The sequence below is a fragment of the Ammodytes marinus genome (assembly GCF_949987685.1).
Source record: "Ammodytes marinus genome assembly, chromosome: 19".
NCBI lineage: Eukaryota > Metazoa > Chordata > Actinopteri > Uranoscopiformes > Ammodytidae > Ammodytes > Ammodytes marinus.
The window spans coordinates 15,573,496-15,596,248 of record NC_137223.1 but is presented as its reverse complement, the minus strand read 5'-3'; the positions used below and the strand labels follow the sequence as shown (position 1 = coordinate 15,596,248).

At 42.3% G+C, this 22,753-nt stretch overlaps 1 protein-coding gene across 3 annotated transcripts in view; it reads left to right on the top strand.

Annotated features, from left to right (window-relative positions):
- LOC307266012 (inositol-trisphosphate 3-kinase B-like) overlaps window positions 1–22,744 on the top strand; it is a 28,010-nt gene extending 5,266 nt beyond the window's left edge. For 2 of the 3 annotated variants that reach the window (XM_080047892.1, XM_080047891.1), the window contains exons 3-12: window positions 1,667–1,817; window positions 2,431–2,721; window positions 3,469–4,419; window positions 14,908–15,007; window positions 15,407–15,444; window positions 15,573–15,748; window positions 17,067–17,271; window positions 18,651–18,752; window positions 19,310–19,381; window positions 19,873–22,744. In XM_080047892.1, coding sequence (XP_079904018.1) covers window positions 1,667–1,817; window positions 2,431–2,721; window positions 3,469–4,419; window positions 14,908–15,007; window positions 15,407–15,444; window positions 15,573–15,748; window positions 17,067–17,271; window positions 18,651–18,752; window positions 19,310–19,381; window positions 19,873–20,082 — 2,296 coding nt within the window. In that variant the 3' untranslated portion in view covers window positions 20,083–22,744. The remainder of the gene's footprint in view (window positions 1–1,666; window positions 1,818–2,430; window positions 2,722–3,468; window positions 4,420–14,907; window positions 15,008–15,406; window positions 15,445–15,572; window positions 15,749–17,066; window positions 17,272–18,650; window positions 18,753–19,309; window positions 19,382–19,872) is intronic. The other variant, XM_080047893.1, reaches the window with a different exon arrangement.
- Window positions 22,745–22,753: the final 9 nt, after the last annotated feature.

The following is a 22,753-nucleotide window of genomic DNA, read 5'->3' as shown; positions in this document are numbered from 1 at the left end:
CAAAAAAATCTAACCTGCCAATTGTAATTTTTTGCTGATTCAGAATTATTTCTCCCCATAAAACTAATATCTATATATTTTCTGTATATACATATCATTATTATATTCATAATAATAAAACATTTTGGTAAATGTCCTTCTTGTTAATTAAAACCAAACTTTAAAACATTAAACATAGCCTATTAAATAAATAAGTATACATATTGTTAAAATTTGGAATAAGTTAAATAGGTTGTTGTGAATGTGTTGGGAGTAGTTCTTCAGTGGCTTATCAGTTATTTCAAACTTTGTTTAAAAAGACTACTGTTGACTGCTCTCTGCAGCTGAAGCAGTTGATTTTCAAGCTAGCGCACTGCAGGGCTGTGAAGCGCTAACTTCTTGTTCTTACCGGCTTCAAAATAAAAGTCAACTCACGTTTGGCTAGTAACAGGCTTTTAATGTGAAGGCGCACAGGAAATGTTCTGTTTGCACACGCGCTAACTGCGTGCCATCTCCTTCCGGTTATTACCGTTGGTGAAGTATATTAGACGCTAGAATCGCCGCTCAAGCACGGGTCCCGAGCACACATCTTTCACCAGCCAAAGTGGAGGGTGGACTCAATAACTTACTTGCCTAAGACTACATTTACCCGAATTTGGAGAGTGTTAATGTAGAACCCTCTAAGCAGTGTTGTGCAGCACTCCTCTGTGTCTCTGACGGACAGCATCTGCTCATTAGCAAGCTGTCGCACTCGTGCGAGTGGAATTGTATTCATCTTCGCACGTGATCAATTTCAGTAGCAAATGCGATCAAAACTGTCGCACTGTACAGCCCTGTCTAGACAATATATATACTACATTCATGCATCACATTATGCCTCGTTTCCACCGAGTAGAGCGGGTCGGGTTGGAGCGGTTCGGTCCGGGTATTTTGGCTTTACATTTGCCAAAAGTTGGGTAGGGTACGGATATAAGCGCACCTAACCGCTCTAAACCGCTCCTAATTTCGGTACTCCTCCGTTGGGGTACCAGCCGCCTGAAAGGGTGCCGAAAAGGCGGAGCTACACATGCTGTCCGTTTATTGGTCGAAAGAATCATTTCCGCCGTGCGTAGTCACCTCGGCAAGAGTAAAGAGAGTCTTGTGTTTTGGCGAAAATGTGAGCGCAGCACTGTTTATTGTGTGGTGTTTTTCCTCGTCATTAAATGAATCAGTTGGCTACACTGTGTCCCACTGCTACAATGTCACGTAGCTGCCGCAGCCAGCGTTGTTCGCTCACTGTCTCTATCAGTTGCACCGAGCCGTCTCTGTGCGTTTACGCTCACAACAACACGGGGGGAATAAATAAAGAAGGATTGACCAAGCATAAACGAGAGACCGCTGGCTTGACCACAGTTGTTCCACAGCCTGATAGTTTGACCCATATTCTGGCGGCAGCTATCGCAGTCCAGCCTAAACCCCGCCCTAAATGTAAGGGTAGGGTTGGCGGTGGAAACACCACAGAGATTCTTAAAAGTGAACTGTCCCGCTCTGAGCCGCTCCGACCCGACCCGCTCTACTCGGTGGAAACGAGGCATTAAGTGATGCTAACATTATTTAAGTTTTTTAACATATAGAATTATATTTTTTTTCTGTAAAGAGGCAACAAAATGTAACACACACAAACTAACCCCCTCTCCCCTCTCCACAGCAGTAATCAGTTTCACACCCAGCCAGGCTCTTCCAGTACCACCTCTGCAGCTAGAAGCAGTCCAGTGGGTCGCCCTGTGCTGCCGGTTCCAGATCGGAGCACCTACTGTCAGTTACTGGGTGGAGGTCTCTACAGCCCAACCAGCCCTAATGTGAGAGCCCTATTCTTCATTATAGGTGTACCATCGACTGAAACGCAAACAATACAAAACGATACTTCAATTTATTCGGTTTGCAATTGTTCTGTTGACAGGACATACAAAAAGAACCATTAAAAGACAACCTACGCATGAATCATTGTTTGATCGATTCATATTCTACATAATCACACTAACATGAGGTGCCCTTTAAAATGCCACTTTTTAAAATAGAAACAGCACAAATATTCTCTCACAAATGTCAACTTGAAACTGAATAAGCAATATATAAATGTTGCCTTATTTGATCTGTTATGACCAGTAGCGTATTGTGGCTAATATTAGCATAACTTCAGAAATAGATTGTCGTGCCACTGACACAACTCTAGTCTACAAGTACAAAAGTTTAGCCATTTTCCAGCATTTACCGTTATGCTGCAATTTCCTCTTGTGGCTACAGTGGCCACGGTAGAAAAAAGCTGAAGTATATGAAAAAAAAAACCCTACTGTAGTTTGTACTGGTAGTTGTCGTTGTCTCTCAGCTGGTTATAACATCAGTTGATATATAAGTGAGTCATTCTATTGTGAGTGGCCCCCTAATCTCGTCTTGCTTGTTTGCTCCCTATAGACCAGCCCTGGAACCCTGGGTCGAGCCTTCGTCTTCCCCCCTCCGTGCGCGCTCTCCCCTGGGCCCGGCCGTCGCGCTCGCTCCCCGTCCCCGCGGAGCCCGGAGCTCCTGGGCGTCAATGTGGGCCAGCGCGTCCGCCGACTGAGCTCCCCCGGCGGGGAGGAGAGAGGGGAAGGAGAGGGTCAGGAAGAGGGAGGAGGAGGAGGAGAGACGGCAGGAGGAGAGAAACGAGAGGACAGGAGACGTCAGGCACAGCTGCTGCAGATACACAGAGAGCTGCAGAACGTTGAGGTGATTTTTCTTTACAAGTGCCACTTTACTCTACTTTGTCGGTCGAACTCTCATCTCCGTCTTCCTCTGTTGCTACATCGACCCTTCTGTCTGTCTGTTTGTTTGTCCTTTATAGAGGAATGGGATATAGAGCAATGTCTATTGTCTATTCAGACGATTAACTACATTTTCGATGTTTTGGTGAAGTATGAACAATGCCACATGTGACCCATGTGTTTACTTGCCTTGGACTGTTTGTACATGAACTTAAGATGTAATTATAATGTGATTCTCAGGTTAAGAATCAATACAAATGATTTGGAATTTAAATTTGATAATCACCACAGTTTAGTCTATTACAATGTTGTTTAATTTAGTTAGGAGCTTACATAAGCACAGTTTATTCGTCTCATTTTAGTTTCATATTTGGACATGTTTTTCTTGGTTCCAACCTACATTTGTTCTCAGAAACTGGAGACAGTCACACATTGAATTTGTAGCTTGCCAACGCTACATTTATTCAAGACACTTTGTTCAATGCCAAACACGGGGAAAAAAACTTGAGTCGAGACTCTTCCTTTTTCATTTTTCTTTGTTATGCTAGTATTTATGATGATCGGTTCGCTGATGCTGGTGCACCTGTGAAATGATAAGCAGCCTAAAAAACCAAGTGTGAAAAAAATACATCAAAGCGAAACAATTCTACAGTTAGACCAAAGAAACCAAACTGCATTTGGACCCTTTTTGTTTCTTCTCTGTGTCTTTCAGGTCAGGGGGAAAGTGGGCATTTTTGAGGCTCACATTTCTGGAATACGTGCACAGGTGCTCAACAGTGAGCTCCAGCGCAGCCCCCGGTCTCCGAGACGATCGACTGGCCAGACCCCTTCTGTTCCCATCCAAACAAACGCAGCTCTTGAATGCCCAATGCAGGAGAGTAAAGTTCCCCCTGTTGTCCAAAATGGAAGAGGAAGGGGCGAAGAAAATAAGGATGGAGAAAAGAGCGAAGGACTATGGGATGAAGGTGAAAAGGACAGCGGTGCTACTAAAACAAACACAGAGAACAAAACACTGATTGGTCAAAATGGCCCCCATTCAGAAACAACAATACAAACTCCCTGTTTAGACGGACCGTTTGTTGTCCAGGGTTCCCTCGAGACATTAAACCTGGATGTAACTACAGAGGGATGGAAAAAAGAGGGAGAAAAAGACGGAGGAGATGTAGAGAAAAAACAAATGCTGGGAGAGGAAAAAAGAGAATGGACAGAGAGAGAAGCCAGAGGTGAGAAAGAGGACCGGTTGTGTGTTGACTTGCTGCTCCAGACGACAGAGGCAAACAGGTCACGTGAGGTTTACCCAGAATCCCCTCCTTTACCTCTGGCACAAAGCAGTGATGACCCCCCTTGTTTGCTGGACATCGCCGACATACACACATCAAACCACGCTCCCTCCATCCCTGCAGTCATAATAACTGAACATGGTTTGGAGACTTCCGAAGGCCCCGACTCAGACCAGGGACTGTGCTGCAACCTCAGCCCCAGTTCAAGCCCCGTCCCTGGGCACAACTCCTCCAACCGCTCCCTCAGAAAGCTGTCCTCTTCCTCCGCCTCCTCGGCTGGCTTCTCCTCGTCATGGGAAGAGTCGGAGGACGATGTTTCGAGCGATCCGGAGAAAGGGGAGCAGCTCCTCGACCCTGCGCTCCTCACTTCTAAACAGAAAGCGGTAAGTAAGAGCCATTGGAGAGTGTGTCTGCAACTATGTGTGTGTGTGTGTGTGTGTGTGTGTGCGTGCGTGTGTGCGTGCGTGCGTGCGTGCGTGCGTGCGTGCGTGCGTGCGTGTGTTTGTGAGCCTTGTAGTTGTAGTTTTAAATAGCAGTGAACTTTTGGAAACTGCAGTCCCCCCTCCTGGTATCGCTATAGAATCAGACTCGGGTATAGTGCCAAGTTTTAACATAAGAGGGATTTGCCTTGGTATAAAGAACGGGCAATGTGCAGAGATCACTGAAAGATGTGTGTCACGTAATGTCACATATCGAGTCAAGTTTGTGAAGTCTGTTTGTTACCGTAATGGTGAGTGAGTGTCTATGGCAGGTGATTAGAGACAGTGTGAGTGGGCTCCTAGTGATTCTTTTTTTTTTAAGATATTTTGTTGATGCTGTATTGATAGTGTTGAGACAGAGTTGAAATGGGGCAGAGAGGAGACAGGGGAGTGACATGCAGAGAACGGCCGCGGGCTGGAATCGAACCCGGGTCAGATGCTGGCCAAGGCCCATGGGGGGGACGCCCTACCAACTGAGCTAAGGGCGCCCCTGCTCCCAGTGATTCTTGATCAGGCCAACTGCAGACGGATAGTCAAGGGATAATTGAGGATTTTGCAAATTTTTCAGAAGTGCTTACATTTTAAGTTCTGGAAACCTTGATATTTTTGATCATTTTAGATAATCGGATGAGTTTGACAAAGGTAATGTATCAAAACTTAAAACTTAGCTCACGCACAGCTGGTGATTTTTAAAGTTATCTTGCCAGAACTACAAAGAGTTTGTCTTGACTTGGGTCTCTGCTAACGAATCTGCTGTCTCAGAATGTGTGTGTGTGTGTGTGTGTGTGTGTGTGTGTGTGTGTGTGTGTGTGTGTGTGTGTGTGTGTGTGTGTGTGTGTGTGTGTGTGTGTGTGTGTGTGTGTGTGTGTGTGTGTGTGTGTGTGTGTAGGTGTGTGTAGGTGTGTGTGTGTGTTTCTGTGTGTGTGTTTCTGTGTGTGTGTGTGTGTGTGTGTTTGCTGTGGGTTTGAATGTGCCAGTGCGGGTTGCTGGGCGCTCCTGTGTCAAACTGGCCAGAGCTCTCTGCTTGAGTAATGGTTGACATTCACAATAACAAAGCTAGCTCTGTGCCCCAACCTGTGTGTGTGGGTGTTTTTTTTTGTGTGTGGGTAGTAATGCGAGGGTGTGTATGTGTATGTGTGTGTATGTGTGTGAGTGTTAGAGAGCACAAGTGATAGAAAATGGGAAAGCAATAGAATTTGCCGGACACACACACTTAGGCATTGCCCGTTTTTGGACGCCATTCAGAGCGGAGGCTGAGGCCTGTTTGTTTGTGTGTGTGTGTGTGTGTGTGTGTGTGTGTGTGTGTGTGTGTGTGTGGGTGGATGCGTTTTTATTTGTAAGCCAGGATAAGTTCACAAGGCCATCTTTCACTTCTGTTTCGAAACACGATTTGATGAAGCTAGTATAACGGATTTTTACCAGTGTTTGCTAAACAATTTGCAAGTCCAAAATGTGTAATTTTTTTAAGGTCTTCTTGACACTTTTTGGTTTTATGGCTTTAGGAGAAATTTAAGTATGTATGAGCTGTAACTAAGCACTGTCCACCCTGTGATTGTACAAGACATTTGACCATGCAAACATTTGAATACTCTGCATATTTCCATACATATTTTGGAGAGACCTAATTTTCCATATCGGCTGTGTAAGTATGAGAAAAAAAATTAAACCATTACGATCCTATTACAGTGCAAGATTCATGAGACTCCAGTTCGTGTGTGACGGATGCAGTGTATATGCTTTTGCATAATTAATTATAATCACTTAAACCAATACCCCAGCTTCTCCGGTTGACATGCTTTACACAAACTATTTGTTTAAATGAATTTGGCTGATGGATTTGAATAGGGTTTGTATTACTCTTTGCATATTTCCAGTCATTTTTGTGTGGTTTCTCCTCACAAAAAGAAAGAGACAGAAGCTCCCGCTGGCTTTAAGAGCTGACTAAAGAATATAATTGCTTGTATAAATCTGAATTCCCCCCCCCTCTCCTTCCCCCCATTGTAGAACACACATGTCAAACACGAGCGTGATTCATGTTCTGGTCTGTAGCCTGTCACAGTTCCTGATCTGTAGTTTTAAGGCAACCTGACTTTATGTGTGCAAGAGGCAAACATGCAGGTAGGTACACATAAAGTCTGTGTGGGAGGTATGTAGGAAAGAGGAGATGGAGAGAGAGAGAGAGAGAGAGAAGAGGAGTTATACTGAGAGACAACAAAAAGGCAGAAGAACAGAGTGAACGGCTGACAGAAAGACACAAAAGATAGAGAGAAGGAGAGGGAACGTTGTACAATATTTACGGTATATCAGCCATGTTGTCTTAAACTGGGAAACATATCTCCTCTTCTCGAGGTAATTCATTGCTGTGTACCGGCCCGGGTAATAACCAGTTGTATAAGTGTTTCTGTAATACTACTATATACACACCGAGGAAGATGGGGAAAATACATGTGCAAGGAGAAGACAATTTCCTGCATCCTCACTGAAGAATGAGAAAGAAGGAGGCCAGCGCTCTCTGCAAACAGAACACAGGTTTATATTTTGTATTATGGATTCATTTTTTGACCCTGACGACCGAATTCACCCTCCACTGTCATTTTAATTAATTATTGCTCCTTCATATTACTCACCCAAGTAAGCCTGACCGTTTCATTTATTTTGTATAAACTCAACTGTGTAACAGTGTACACGCTTCGCTGGAATCTGAACAGAGCCATATATAGACACAATCTGCTTCATCTTTTGATTATGTTGGGGCAACTCTCCAAGGTTAGAAGAAGGCACAAATGGGCTGCCAGTGAGTGTTTTCCCAGTTCTAGAATTGGCAGCAAAAAGGGCACCTGCAATAGATTGGCATCTGTGTCTTTCCAGCGAATGGAAAGATAAGAACGTGCCAGCAGCAGCAGCAGCAGAGTTATGTGTTTGAAAAGGTGACACCCATTTATTTGCTTTTCCTTGTAATTTATCTTCAAGGATCAGGTCCACACCTGGCAGAGAAGATTACAGCTAAACTGCTACAGATGACACCTCATAGCGTCAGTGAAAATGGAAAACTCTAGAAAATATTAAGATATCCAGGTTCTGGCAATGATGTTATTTATTTGAACATAATGGACTACAACACAACCAATCAATGCATTGACATTATCAAAACAGCTAGACTTTTAGCATTGAAGATGATGTCCTTAAATGAGTTGAGGAAAACCATAAGAAAGAAGAAGTATCAAAGGATTTAAAAGTAGTTGGACGCATCTTCAGCCAATCATCGTGCTTGATTTTTATGAAAGTGCACTTGCTAACGAAATTGAATCCCCACATTTCATGAGTTAATATCCTTATCAATTCATTCTTTTAACTGACTTATCAGGCACAAATGCGAGTTCCAGGTTCCTGTCTCCTCAAAAGATTGATGAAAGAGTCCAAAGTCAGTGGACAGTAGAACAACAGTGGACCAGTCCAGGACTCATAAATGTCTCACTTTAAATTATGCAGAAGGTGTGTTGTTATTCATGCAGTGCGTACTATAAGGGAAGCCCCGGGACGCATCACAGTTTTGGACACATTTCAATACACCTGTAGTGTATGCGATGCAATCATTACACTAACAGATGTGTATTTTGGACTGACAACACTCCCTACGACGTACAACACACAGTCACATATGCTAACACTGACACACCCTCTGTACACAACCACACTACTACGATTGCTAGTTGCACTACGCAGAGCAACGCAACACTGTGTACGCACAGACACTTTTTCCTCTCACAAACCCACTGTAACTTATGTCACACTGGCTCACATCCCTTTTATATGATCCTTTGAAAAGTGGTCGCTTGGAGACCCAAACATGAATCTGCAACTCCACTTTGTTCACAGCCAACCTCAACTCCCATACTGAAAGAAAGAGGTTTTGTGGTGCACTGCATTGGACAAAAAAATATTTTTGTGTCCTGAACTGTAACTCAAGTGGGTCGGCACAAAATATCAACACACACACACACACTGTGTTTGTGCTGAAGTGGAAAATCTTCTCTACCACGGCGGCCGGTTGCATAGTAACCATGTGACGTCAAACCAAGTTTCCCTCTCACAGCTGTGTGTGTGTGTGTGTGTGTTAGTTTGTCTGTGCGTGCTCATGCCTGTGTGTTTGTAAGTGACAAGAGTCTGTAAGTTAATGGGTGTGTGTCAAACTCCTTTTTGTGTGTGTCTGTGTGAGTGTGTGTGTGTGTGTGTGTGTGTGTGTGTGTGTGTGTGTGTGTCTGTGTGTGTGTGTGTGTGTGCCTGCTTGGTTTGCTGTGAGATGAGGGGAAACACCAGTCAATTCTTTATTTAGTGTTTCTGTGTGAGGTTGCCGGTGATAGTGCTGGCTATGCAGGTTGAATGTCCCGGCCATGGAGGTCAGGACGGCCTGCAGCTATTGAAGCTGACATTTCGGTTGAGAGAGTGTCTAGTATTGGACCCACTGAATGAAGAAGTGCAGTGTGGTTTCACATAGTTTCAGAGTTGTCAGAGACACTCCGGGGAAACCCTGCCGGATTTGATACGTGAATGCTAGTGTTTGTGCATAAGGGATGTGTGTGTGTGTGTGTATATTTACACACTAGTATATATATGGCTATATAAACAAAAATAGTTTAGGCCTTTTTGGTTAATTTTTGTGTTGTTTCACATGATGATTTGACTGCTGCATTTAAACATGATTGTGCTTTTATAGGTTGTTCTACTAGTAAGTGATAAAGTGAATAAACTCACTAAATCAATTTTGTTTGTTTAATTAAAATACATTTTGTGTATGTGTTTAATGTAGTGTGTTTCAGAGTTGAAAATAGATCTGAAGTCAGATGTGCCCTTTAATGTTCCATGCTGACCTCAATTTGGTATTCATGTTTCAGTGATAACATAACTGAACAGCCACATCACAACCCACCTAAGCCTTAACCTACCCCTCCCTTTGTATCACCTTAATAGACATACAGTATGTTGGTTTTGCAAAGCTATCTTTCCACCTGCCAGGCTTTGGTTGCTAATAGATTTATCACACACTTTAATAAGCGTCCACTCACTGCAAGTTGTTTAGCCTGCATCACACCCTAAAGTTAAATGTGTGTTTGTCTGTGTGTGTTCCTTGCAGTCTAAACTGTGCAGACTCAGACAGTTGCAATATTTGATTCTGCACGGGGACCTTGTGGTGAGCGATATAAGGCTTGTTGTTTCCTCAGTTCTCCTCCGTTGAAATCATCAGCATGCATCAGTCAGTGTATCCCTTTGCTTTTTCACACTACACATTTGTAACCCAGAGTCACCCTTTGCCCCTATTTAAAAAAATTAATAATAATTTTATTAACCATTCTCACCACTGATCTCCTCCTAATTCCTGCATTCAAATGAGTTGTATCGGGTTGCCCTGTCTAAGTTCTCATGGGGGTAAAAAAAACCTATTTGAATTTCCACACATCGCTTGGGGCAACACCCTTTTGAAGTTTACTTGTGATAATTGCACAATTGCGTAGGTCACTTCTCGTATGCTAATGTAATGCTTTAACATTGTTAAATAAATAAAACGTGCTCATTTAATAGAAAAATACTGTAATCATGGAGCCAATTGAAACTCTTTGTGCCTATGTGCTTCTTTTTTCCTCTGAGCCCTTTCTGTTGATTACAGAGGGCAAGGTCTTTTTTTTTTCTTTTCTCTCTTTTGTTTGTAGTCAGCGGCGGATATGGAAAATACTGTCGGTGAGGCAAGCGGCAACCCCCCCCCCCCACTTCCTGTCTGCAAGAAGTTCCTTCTCTTACCATTTCCTCTCTCTCTCCCTCTCTCTCTCCCTCCCTCCCTCTCTCAATGGAAACTAGTGTTTTTCCTGCTCTCTGTCATCCAGCTGGTCTGGGGATAGAGATAGGAGAGTCCGGGAGACCGCCGGAGAGCAATGAGCCAGAAAAAGATGATAGAGAGACAAGAGAGGCCGCTGACTCTGAGGGAAGTTTAAAGCAAAGCGAGAGAGAGAGAGAGAGAGAGAGAGAGAGAGAGTGCAGACTTTTGCCAATTCAAACATCTTGAGTCATAGACCGTTTTCAGGTGCATGTACAGCTTTGCTCCTTAAATAGAAAGGCAACGTTTTTATCATTTCAAAACACCACTGTAACAAAGAAGAAAAGACATTCCATAACAAACATGCCAGAATAATAGGTCATGTGTCTGTCTGTCTGTCTGTCTGTCTGTCTGTCTGTCTGTCTGTCTGTCTGTCTGTCTGTCTGTCTGTCTGTCTGTCTGTCTGTCTGTCTGTCTGTCTGTTTGTCCATTAAACACTCATAACAAACTCCATGAAGCTGAGGAGGTTAAGTTTCAACATGTTTCCTGGTGGATCTACTTCAGTGGTATGGAAAAAAAACTCAAACACAGTCACTGACGGTATTGTGTTTGTTTGAATTTACTCGGTTGTAAATCTTGATTTCTGTTTGGATATTTGATATGTTATGCTCTCATTGGCGAGCCGCATTCAGCCGCGAAGGCAGGGTCAAACTTCTGTACTTTTTACACATGGTTTCCTGCTTTGAATCTGTACTCAGATGTTCTATTTAAAAAAAAAGTGTGCCATTATGCTCAAACCTTTTGTGTATCCTTGAAATAATTTGTACAACAATATTTTTAAAAAAAATCGTCAACTGCAAGTGAGTCTGTTAGGGCATGTCTTCTTTAACACGTTTGAAAACTCGACTTTCCATGAGCATTTCTTATCTCCGTGTCACACATTTAGACACATTCATTGAAATATTAGTTTCACATAATCACAAAAGGAGATTGGCATCTGCCAGCCGTTAAGTTACGTTTTCACAAGCTCCATATGTGCAAATGAAAAAATAAAGTGTTTTTATAAGTTTGCATTGTCCCTGTTTAATAAACCTGAACTAAATAAAAAATAGATAATAGATAAAAAAAGATGTGCATGAATAATGTTTAAGCTATATAAAGAGATTTTTGCACCCTTCGGCTCTGAGCTACGGGCTAAAGGTGCCACATGGAAGCTTCATGAGCTCCCTACAGTGTGTGGGAACTACTGTTAGGATGTTTCCTTTAGTATATTTTAGCTTGTGTTGTAACTCACAATCTTTGTGTGTTACACACAAACAGAGACCTATTCTCAAGTCAAACATTCACACACACACACACACATACACACACACACACACACACACACACACACACACAGGTTTACACGTATACTTACTTTCACAGAAATGTATAATTATAAGAAAACATGTGTGGACTTGCAAGTTCAGTTGGCTTCCTTCGAAAAGCCTCTACCTTTTTTCCAGCACTTCACACACACACACACACACACACACACACACACACACACACACACACACACACACACACACACACACACACACACACACACACACACACACACACACACACACACACACACACACACACAAACGTTCACACTTAGCTCAGTCTGTGTCTTTCAAATGTTGTGACCTGCGCACATATTTGCATGTCCAGATTGTTTGTCCACTGTTTTGCCAATCAAATTAACCCACAATTGTCAAGCACTGCATGCTAACCTTATGGAAAAGGCTTGCCCAAGGCCGGGTGCTTGTTTTAAAAAGCACAGAGGTGGACAGGGTTTGGGTGTTGTTGCAGGAGAGCTGGACAGATCTACAGTCTTAGATAGTGTTCCACTGTGGGCCATGATGTGGTCTACATGGCTGTATTCAGTGTGGAGTGTTGTTGTGTCAGTTGGAGCCATCTGTGTCATTACCATCATCCACCTCCGCACCAGCCACCTTCAGGTACTTTAACTTCAGTCTTGCATTTGCTGTCACAGAACGCTTTTTTAGAACCTTGATTTAGTCCCTGTTGAGTAATGTGTGACAGCTTTTATTGAGCAATTTTAATGCTGCTAATACTTGTAGTCTTTTCTATTTTTTTTCCATTGGACAAAAACAAAACTCCTCCTCTCCTCCTCTGATTGAATTTTAGTGTCTCTAGCTCCAAAATCTTCACACTTTGACGACGTCTGTTATTTCTCACACTTGAGATAGTCCAGATCGCCCTCCACAGCACAACTCACACACACACACACACACACCAAGATGGCAACGCGGTTGATGTAGGACAGTCTGAGTTGACAGAGAAAGTGCAGACCCTGGCCACTTACCAAGCTGTAGCCTGATACTCGTGCTCTCTTGCTAACTGGCTAAAGATGGTGGAAAAAATGAGAAGGGGAATACCATTGGTTTTAACTTGTTTGTGCCTCACGGATGGTCTAAAAAGGCAAATTCTAGAAGAGGACAGTAATTCTTATAATTGGAAGCCAGTAACAGTCATGTAAATCTGTCCGCTGAGTCACAATGTGGATCTACTGACAAGCTGACAATGCATATGTTTCTAGTCATACCTACACATTGACACACAGAGATTCCACTGGTTTTTAATAGCACATTTAAATTCACATTATTTAGCATTTTCAAAAGGGAGAATGCTATTATCCTAATGTTATCACTGGCTGAAAACCTCCCTCTCTTTGAGACCCTTTTCAACTGACCCATCTTTGAGTTGTGATCTTTGCACGTGTGTGTTTAACTTTTTGTAGGGGGGAGATTTGTTTTCCTCTCTCTCTCTCTCTCTCTCTCTCTCTCTCTCTCTCTCTCTCTCTCTCTCTCTCTCTCTCTATTTCTCCTTCAGTTGTGAAGAGAAAAAACCCTCATGTGACTCTTCACTCTGTCAGAGAGAGAGAGAGGGTCAAAGATGAAAAAGTGTGTGTATGTGCTTGCGTGTGGGCGCTTGCATCTCACCATAGATAGTCAAGCTGTCAGCTGATGAATTTTCATCACATAGAGATTATGTGTGACATGGGTTATATATCTCCTTCTATGGTCCTCTTCCATCTTATCTCTTCCTCTCTCCTCTCATCTCTTCTCCTCCATCTTTCTTTCCCTGGCTATTTCCAGACATAATATTATTTCTCCTGGTATTTGCCCGAGGAAATCTTCTGTGTGTGAGGTCATACTTTTGGCAGGAAGAAAACAGATCTTTTACACCTGTGTAGGATGAGACATTTCAGAATGAAATATTGTATATACGTAATCATAATTGTTTTGTATTCAAATGTATTAGGATAGCTGTATGAAGTCTTTGTTACTTTGTTTGTTTTTGTTTTTGTGCGGCCGCATCGACTGGTAGCATTGTTTCACAGTCAAGCATTGTTTAAACCCACGGAACAAGACATCTGGAGGGTTTCCCTCTGATGTAATGCTGTACGAATAAAACATTTTTTTTCTTCGAATGTGTGATTGACTGTAGCTTCAATGAGGTGTCGCATTGTGCAGCAAAATTAGCACATAATAACATTTGCAGAAAATAAAGTTCATATGGGTAACTAAGATAAAAGCTGTTGATGTTGAAAACAATTTTCTGAGTGTGTCTCAAAGACGGCATATGTCTGGGTTTGTGAATGAGCTCGCTTATGTGTGTGTGTGTGTGTGTGTGTGTGTGTGGCAGGAGTCCCGCAGCTCAATGTGTCCTTGCCAGGGACGGGGAGAGCCTTTGGAGAAATCTGTGTGTGTGTGTGTGTGTGTGTCTGTGTGTGTGTGTGTGTGTGTGTTACCAGGGGAAACCCCAGCTCAATCCTTCGGAGTTTGTGTTTCGAAAAGTAGCCAAAGTGAGTGAGAAGTTGGCAGAGCGAGATTGAAAACAACTCCCCCACCCTGTGTGTGCGTGTCCGTGCGTACGTGCGCATGCATATTTTTGCTTATGGCCATTAAGCATAGAAAAAAGTGCTTGATTGGCCTTAACTTAAACTTTTGGTACTGAGTCTGTAGACACATGTAAATGGCTTGGTTTGCTCCGGTTTGCATTAGTTAAGTAACGTTGCAAAACTCAGGACCATTGTGTCCCCAACCTAGATGGAGATGATTATATACACTTTCAGGCACCTCCCTACATTACAGATGTACTCCATACATACAACACCAGCAGGAATCTCTGGTCCTCAGATCAGGGTTTGCTTGTTGTCTTGCATAACTGGCTCAAAACAAAGGGAGATTGTGGGGTTTTTCTTTCCTCTGGGATTTTAGATCTCTAGAGTCTTTGGAAATGTCTGTTTTATCATTAGCCTATTGATATAAATATAATATTTTTATTTATTATTATTATTTTTTTTGCAGATTTTTGCATTTATTGTCTGCTGTTCTTTTCTTTTCTCTATATTTCTTGAAATTGTTTCTGAAGCACTTTGCAACGTTGGGTATAAACAAGTTTAGGGTTGGTGAATGATTGGAACAAGTCAATTTAAAAATTCTTTATTTCTTTGTTCAAAATCTCATCGTTGGTGAAGTCTCATTCCGAAAGATTATCCCTTTCTGTTGTATTTGTGTCTATGTTTGCAGCACAAGTCTTGGAAGAAGATTAAGAACATGGTCCACTGGTCACCATTCGTCATGTCCTTCAAGAAGAAATATCCCTGGATACAACTGGCTGGGCATGCAGGTATGAGGACACACAAACTACATGCTTGATACGTATAACTTAAAGGTGCTACGAGGAACTTTTAAATATTTCTGAAACAGTCTATTTTTTCCTTTGATGATCATACATTGCACGTAACAGCAAACGAAACCATCAGTGCAAAGGATTCTATTTTTATATCGTTATTAATAATGCCTTTGTCATGGGTACACTCACCCAGGAACTACATCTGGCGTAGTATAAACACTACCGCTTGTGTCCAAAGGGGGTGCAAGAATGAACAAAAACTAAAAGTTCCTCGGGGCACCTTTAAGGTTGTGTCCAACTGCTCTACTGACAATAAATAATCGAAAAAAAAATCCCAAACGTCGATTGAGAAAATAGAAAAAGTTGTCTTAAAAATGGTGTGTCCTTTTACAGGGAGCTTCAAAGCAGGAGCCAACGGCCGTATATTGAAAGTAAGCGTCTCTGTCAACACCAGTCACTCTGTCTGTGTTGTTTCTTTTGAAACATAATTCAAATGTAATGAATGCGGTATTGGTGTATCCCAGGAATGACTTTAGCTTGTTGTTTGAAATCCTTTTAGAAACACTGTGACTGTGAGCAGCGCTGTCTGTCCCTCCTGATGAAGGACGTGCTGCGGCCCTATGTCCCCGGTTACCACGGAGACGTGGAGAAGGACGGCCAGAAGTACAACCAGATGGAGGACCTGCTGGCCGAGTTCGACTTCCCGTGTGTGATGGACTGTAAGATAGGAGTGAGGTGAGAAGACACCTCGCATGTATAGACAGCAAGGGTGGATGGTATCTGCATAGAGCCACTTTACTACTACTAGTTTAACCATAGTAGATTCACGTCCGTCTACTTCACTGTCATTTTCCACAGACTTTCACAACAAATGAAGAACATGTCTGTGTTTCTTTAATCTGTCAAGAGGTACAGAGTAAGGTATATTTAAACTTTTAAACAACATTTGAATTGATCCTTTAACAGGCAATACTGGAAGCAAAATAAATATCTGGATTGAAATGCGAGCAGCTGTCTGAAGAGAGAGATCTTCACACCTTCACCCACCCTTTGTTCTTTCTAAGGGGCCACTCACACTAGGGCCGCGGCCCCGGGCCGTGCCCGAGCTCATTTGCATACTAAAGTCTAGAACGTTTGGCTAGTGTGACCACGCCATCCGTATTCCAGCAGGGAACAGCCCCTTGGCCACGGCACACTTGGGAGAGGTGTGCCGTGGCCAAAGTACAGATGCTAATGAGATGACACGCGCACAAGCAAGCGCACAGGCGGCGTTCCTGACGTGAATTTATTAAGGATGCATAGTCCGTTAACGTCCGCTGCCTTACTAGTCGGCACCAGAATTGCCCACCACTTGGACTTGTAGCTACATAAAATGTGTGAGAATTAACGTGTGTGTAGGCCTAGGTGTGGGCTAATAAAAGAGGGAGAGAGCTAAATAGGTGAGCGCAGAAAGCAAAGCAAAAAGGTTTTCGTGTTTACTCACGTTCGTCAGATGATTTTTTTCTTTTTCCTCCCGTCAGCTGTCATAATACTGCTTTTACGCATGGCGGTGGAGACGAACCCAAAACAACACAGCAGGACTCTGTGGCCCGGTGATAAGGAAACAGTATCCTACACTAAGGTTTAACAATAAACTTTATAAAGACACTTAAAAAAACGATCTCTGCCCATACAAAAAGTTCTGACTTGATGGGAGCGATCGATGTGTATAAAACCATCCAGTACGTATGGTCTGATGACGGGCCGTTATATTAATAATAAACAGCGTGCTGCACAAATATGAGACTGTCCACCGCAACCTATTACGTCAAGGCTACATTTAAAAAAACAATAGCTTAAGGATTCTCGTTGCTCTAATGTGGTAGTGATGCAAATTGTGTGCCCAGGCCACGAGCAGTGTGACCACGGGCCAGCGAGGGGAGTGGGGAGGGGGAGAATCGTGCTGAATCTTCCTGCAGCACGGAACAGGCAAACTTGCCTAGTGTGAGTGCGCCCTTAAGTCGTCTTCACCACCCACCAACTGTTTTTTTCCCCCTTCTTTTTCACACTTCAGGACCTACCTTGAGGAAGAGCTGACCAAGGCTCGTAAGAAGCCCTCTCCGAGAGCCGACATGTATCAGAAAATGGTGGAGGTGGACCCCGGGGCGCCTACGCCAGAAGAACTGGAGCTGAAAGTGGTGACCAAACCCCGATATATGCAGTGGAGGGAGACCATAAGCTCAACAGCCACACTGGGATTTAGGATAGAGGGAGTCAAGGTAGGCCTCACAAAGAGAGAGGTGTTGGTGTGTGTGTGTGTGCTTTGCCTTCCCTTCCATTGCCTTTCTTTCTTTTCCAGGATTCTGTTTGCGTCTGTGAGTGTCCTTTAAAGGCATGATCTCACTTCCTGTTTTGAACAGAAACTTCCTCTGAAGTATATGTTTGTGCATGAGTCCCTTTGTCATACATGAGGCCTGTCCCTGGCAGCTCCGCAAGCCTCCGCATCTGGCAGTGACATTGTACGCGTGCACACACACGCACACACACACACACACATACGCACACACACACACACACACACACACACACACACACACACACACACACATAAATCTCTCTGTCTCAGCTGTCTTTATTTGAGGGTTGTGGCTATATATGGACATTCACGGCCTCCTGGTGGTCTGTTGCCATGACATTGAGGGCTATCCCCAGAAACTGTTTGTGTGTGTGTGTGTGTGTGTGTGTGTGTGTGTGTGTGTGTGTGTGTGTGTGTGTGTGTGTGTGTGTGTGTGTGTGTGTGTGTGTGTGTGTGTGTGTGTGTGTGTGTGTGTGTGTGTGTGTGTGTCGGTGTGTATGTGTGAGAGAGAGAGAAATAGAAATAGAGAAAGAGAAAGAGTGGGAGCCCAAGCTGTACTCAGACCTGAACCATAAAGGGAAAAATAGTTTTGGCTCCAAATAGTGCCTTGTTGCCTGGCAGCCAGCTGAAGAAGAAAAGCTAATTTATTATTCTCCGAAACCACCCAACTGGTAAGCCAACACTGCTGGTATTAGATCCTGATGCTCGTTCTACTAGTGTACACACATTTCAGATATTAAATGTCACCGATTATGCAAAATGCAAGTTTTCACGTTTATTCAACATTAATATGGGCCCCCGGTGTGACTAGAGATTCCCAAAGTAAGAAAAAAAAATATATAATTTTTCTCTTGTCCAGATTTCCCTCCCCATATGACGCCATAAGGGGAGAAGCCCCCCCCCCTCCCATTTATCAACCAAACTTAAAAAAATAACCACTAGATTCATTAATAATGAAAATAATTGTATGCTGCTCTATCAAAATGTGTCAAATGGCCACTGAGACGTCAAGTTTGAGAGTTTATTCTGTATATGGCTCTAGTGACAGTGAAAAAGATCCAAAGACCTTTTCCAGCTTCAAGGCCAAATCTCTAAATATATCTTTCCTCCCTCCTTCCGTTCCTCCCCTCATTGTTTGTTGTGCCTTTTTCTTGCCCATCCTCTCCTCTGCCCTTTTTCCTCCCCCCCTCCTGCCGTTTGCTACGCTCCTTCCTTCCTATTTCTGCAAGAAGCGTAGTAGTTGAGAACATGTATTTACAACCTTATGATCTCTAATATAATGTTCTCTCCTCTCCTCTCTAGAAGGAGGACGGGACGGTGAACAGAGACTTTAAGAAAACCAGGACGAGAGAGCAAGTTACCGCAGCCTTCCATGACTTTGTCAAAGGAAATAAGGACATACTGGTGAGTGTGTTGGTAGTTAACCGTGTGTGTGTGTGTGTGTGTGTGTGTGTGTGTGTGTGTGTGTGTGTGTGTGTGTGTGTGTGTGTGTTTTTGTCTGTTTTTGTGTGTGTGTCAATAGCCTTGACCACTGTGTGGGACAGGGAAAAAAAAGATAAGGAATGGACTTTTATATTGAGCCGTTCTGTGCTATTTTAAACTACCCCATGAGAAAACACACACACACACACACACACACACACACACACACACACACACACACACACACACACACATTCAAAATGTGACCTCCGGGGGTCAAAAGAAAGGGGAAGTCCTTGGGAACTCCCTGGGCCTCTTTATATACACACACACACACACACACACATGCACACTCTTAGTATTTGACTGCATACAGTTTGTGTGTATGCATTTGAGTGTTTCTATTCATTTTAAATTGAAATACATCAGGACTGGCATTTCATTTCATACAGCCATGTTTGTTGTATGTTACACTCGGATGGACAAAACATGGAAGTTTGTATGAACGTTTGTATATGTGTCTGTGTCTTTTTTTCCAGAACATGTATCTGAGCAGGCTGAAGGAAATCAATGACACTCTGGAGAGCTCCCCATTCTTCAAAACCCACGAGGTAAAGACACACGTTGTCCAGTAGATACTAGAAGCTGTGGTGCCAAGACATACATAATTCCCATACAACTGATCTTGTGTGTCATCTGTAAAACATTCATGTACAAAGAAATTATGTCTAAAAACGGTTAGGCGTTTTATTCAAACTAGACACAGATGTAGTAGCAGGTTGGTATCGTCATGGAAAATGGACAGCAACAGCACTGACCACACATTCTGTTTCACACACTGACACAGACGCATGCACACAAATATTCAAACACACACACACACACACACACACACACACACACACACACACACACACACACACACACACACACACACACCAACAGTCATTACTGTACGAAGTCAGTGCAACAAAACAGGAAGTAAGTTCACGTTTTTTTTTGCGAGCCCCAAACTAACTCCTATTGAGTTATGATAAAAGTGAAAAAATTGTGGTCGTTATTTCTTGTTTTTCTTATTCATCATCATCCTATCTTTCTGCAGGTGATCGGCAGCTCCTTGTTATTCGTTCACGACAGCAAGGGACGCGCCAAAGTCTGGATGATCGACTTCGGGAAAACCACGCCTCTTCCCGATGGGGAAGAACTGAACCACCGAGCATTATGGGTAGAGGGTAACCGAGAAGACGGTTACCTTTCTGGACTTGATAGTTTGTTGGACATCATTACATCCATGTTGAACTCTGAGACTTGAAGACGTGTTTTTTTTTAAAATCCCAAGTTAACATTTGGAAAAACACCACAGCCACTTCCATTCATTCTTCCCTTTCTCTGGGGAACACTTTGGACTTCCTGGAGGGTTCATTCACAGGCGTTTGTCCCCAAGATGGAAACCTCATCATTCCGTAACAATGCGTGGCCGAATGTATTCATGATTCACGCAACCTTTCTATTCATACCCAGTGGATTTAGGACATTGCTTTTCCCTATTCATTGTCCTTTTAATGTGATCCATATATACCCCCAGGCGCAGGCTGTAACACGCCTTTTTGCCCAGCAGACATTTTAATTTTAATTAAGTTAAATAAGTGTCCCAGTAAGCCCGTCCTGTGAGCCAGATCGCACACTATCATTAATGTTATTGGTCACAGGTTTTCTGCTATGAAATGTTGATATATCCGCTGTGAAAAAAGTGTAGTCTAGTTTTACATGCTTTCTACTTTCAAGACAACGTTTTTACTAAAGAACTTCCCCCAATTGAATGTAAAAAATGTGAATTGCCTAACACAAATCTATACAGTATCGTAAACAAATCCCCTAAAAAGACCACACCAAAACATTATGTGTATGTCTTTCAATATATTCCCAGCCTGTCAGCCACATTATTATTTTTTTGGGAGCTATTTTCAGTGGCGGATTAATACACATCTTCTGCACTAGTGATTATATGTTACTGTAACTGTAATGAAATCGAGAAGCTCTAGTCTAGGGCATAGGAGAATAAGAAATATATCAGGCATTGGTTACACAGAGGGATTGTAAGATCAATTTGATAATTTGTTTATAATAAAAATATTGCCATAATCTTAATTGAAAGACAGCTATGTGTAGAAATAGATATTTTTTTCAGAAAGTAGACACTGTAACGATCTACTTTTCTCTTTAAAAAGTAATTCCATATTTTACATGATATGATATGCCTTTGATTGGATCACATCACACCCCAGCTCACTCACGGCTTATAAACAGGGATACCAATTTGTATAAAGGTTAGAGTCCATCTTAACTTACTGTAGGTGTATCTCTATTCAATCATTGAAATTGTATCTCTTCCTCAGCATATCTGAACTCAATTGTATTGCTTTTTTCTCTCTCGGTTTGACCACAGCTTCAGCGCATTGCCCAATTCTTTAAAAAAAAAAAAGAAGAAGAAGCATTCTGCACTTAATCACATTGCCACTGTTAGAGATTTTACAGTTGAGTGTGTTTAGATTTTTGAAAACATCATTTTAAGGTGTGTGTTAACCGTGAAAAACAAAACTAGTCTTTTAGTTGTTTCCCATCTCAGAGCTGTAGTCAGAATCTAAATACTTTAGGTTGGTCGATGCTTTTCAGTGGCAGCCATGTTTGTGCCACAATAATCTGGCGATAACTTTCAAATATGACGAGCCTGATCATCACACACATTCACAGTAGTTTCTGTGTGTTATGGCAGACATTGTTTCATGTGTAACATACTTGCAGCCATAGCACTTCCCTGGCCGAACACTTGATTCACCGTTCTAACACTTTGTCGCGTTTGATCACAATGTACAGTAAGAGTTAATATTATCTTTGATGTAGTTTTTTTGTTGTTGTAACATTATTTTAGTGTATTCAAACCCTGTGGAACACTTACAGCCATGAACAATCTTATTTAAGCTATACAGTGCCTTGACATTACAAAGCCAAGTCAGTCATCATGTTCGTACTTTTAAATATTATGATCGAACTTTCTCCTAGTCTTAACTGTCAGTTGCTGTGCTTAGTCTTACGCGGGTGCATGTTTATTGTCATCTTAAAGTGCGGGCTTAATTTCTACTTCACTCTGTTCTGTTTTAATTTTTTTATTTATAGCGTATTGTGTTTATTTTAGGTAACAATAGGAGACTGTGACATTTTGAATTTTGGGCTGTTATGTTGCTTTGTCCTCAAGCATGTGTTGCAGTATGAATGAGAGTAGAACTGTGGAACAAGTGGCTGACGTTGTGGACATATCCAAACCACTGAATGTGGCTATAGAAAAGACAGATGATGTTTAGATAATAATATGCATAATGTAACCCTGCCATATATTTAAAAAACAAAGATGGTTTTCAGTTTATGTTTGCAGTGACAGTAGATGGAGAAAGAGACAGATTATATTGCCATGCAGTGCCTTCTGAAGAGAAGTAGTTTGACATCATTGGGAAAAAAGTGCTAATTTTGAATGTTTTTTTTGACACACGTTAGATAAGAAGATTGATACCGTTCTCCTGAATGCGTGTGCTAAAAATGAAGCTGCAGTTAGCATCTGGCTAGTTCAACTTAAACAAAATATAACGAGGAATTGTTCGATTAGATTTGTGGGTCAGCTATTTAGTTTTTTTTTTTTCTACTTTGGACAAAGCCAGGCAAGCTGTTTACGCCTGTTTTTATGCCCAAACTAAGCAAAGCTGGCTGTGGCTTCATTTGAAAAGGAAAGCAGATAAGCTTATACATCCCAAAATGTCAAACTATACCTTTAAATCCAACCATCTTGGCTATTGCTTTCGCTTCCCAATGTGCACTTTAACAGTTCTTTGTTAGCAGGTCGGGTGTCATATTGTTCTGGTTTTGCTGACTTGTGTATTTATTTGGATTGTTCCTTTGAAAAAAAAAAAGAAGTGTGTACTCTGTGAACTCCC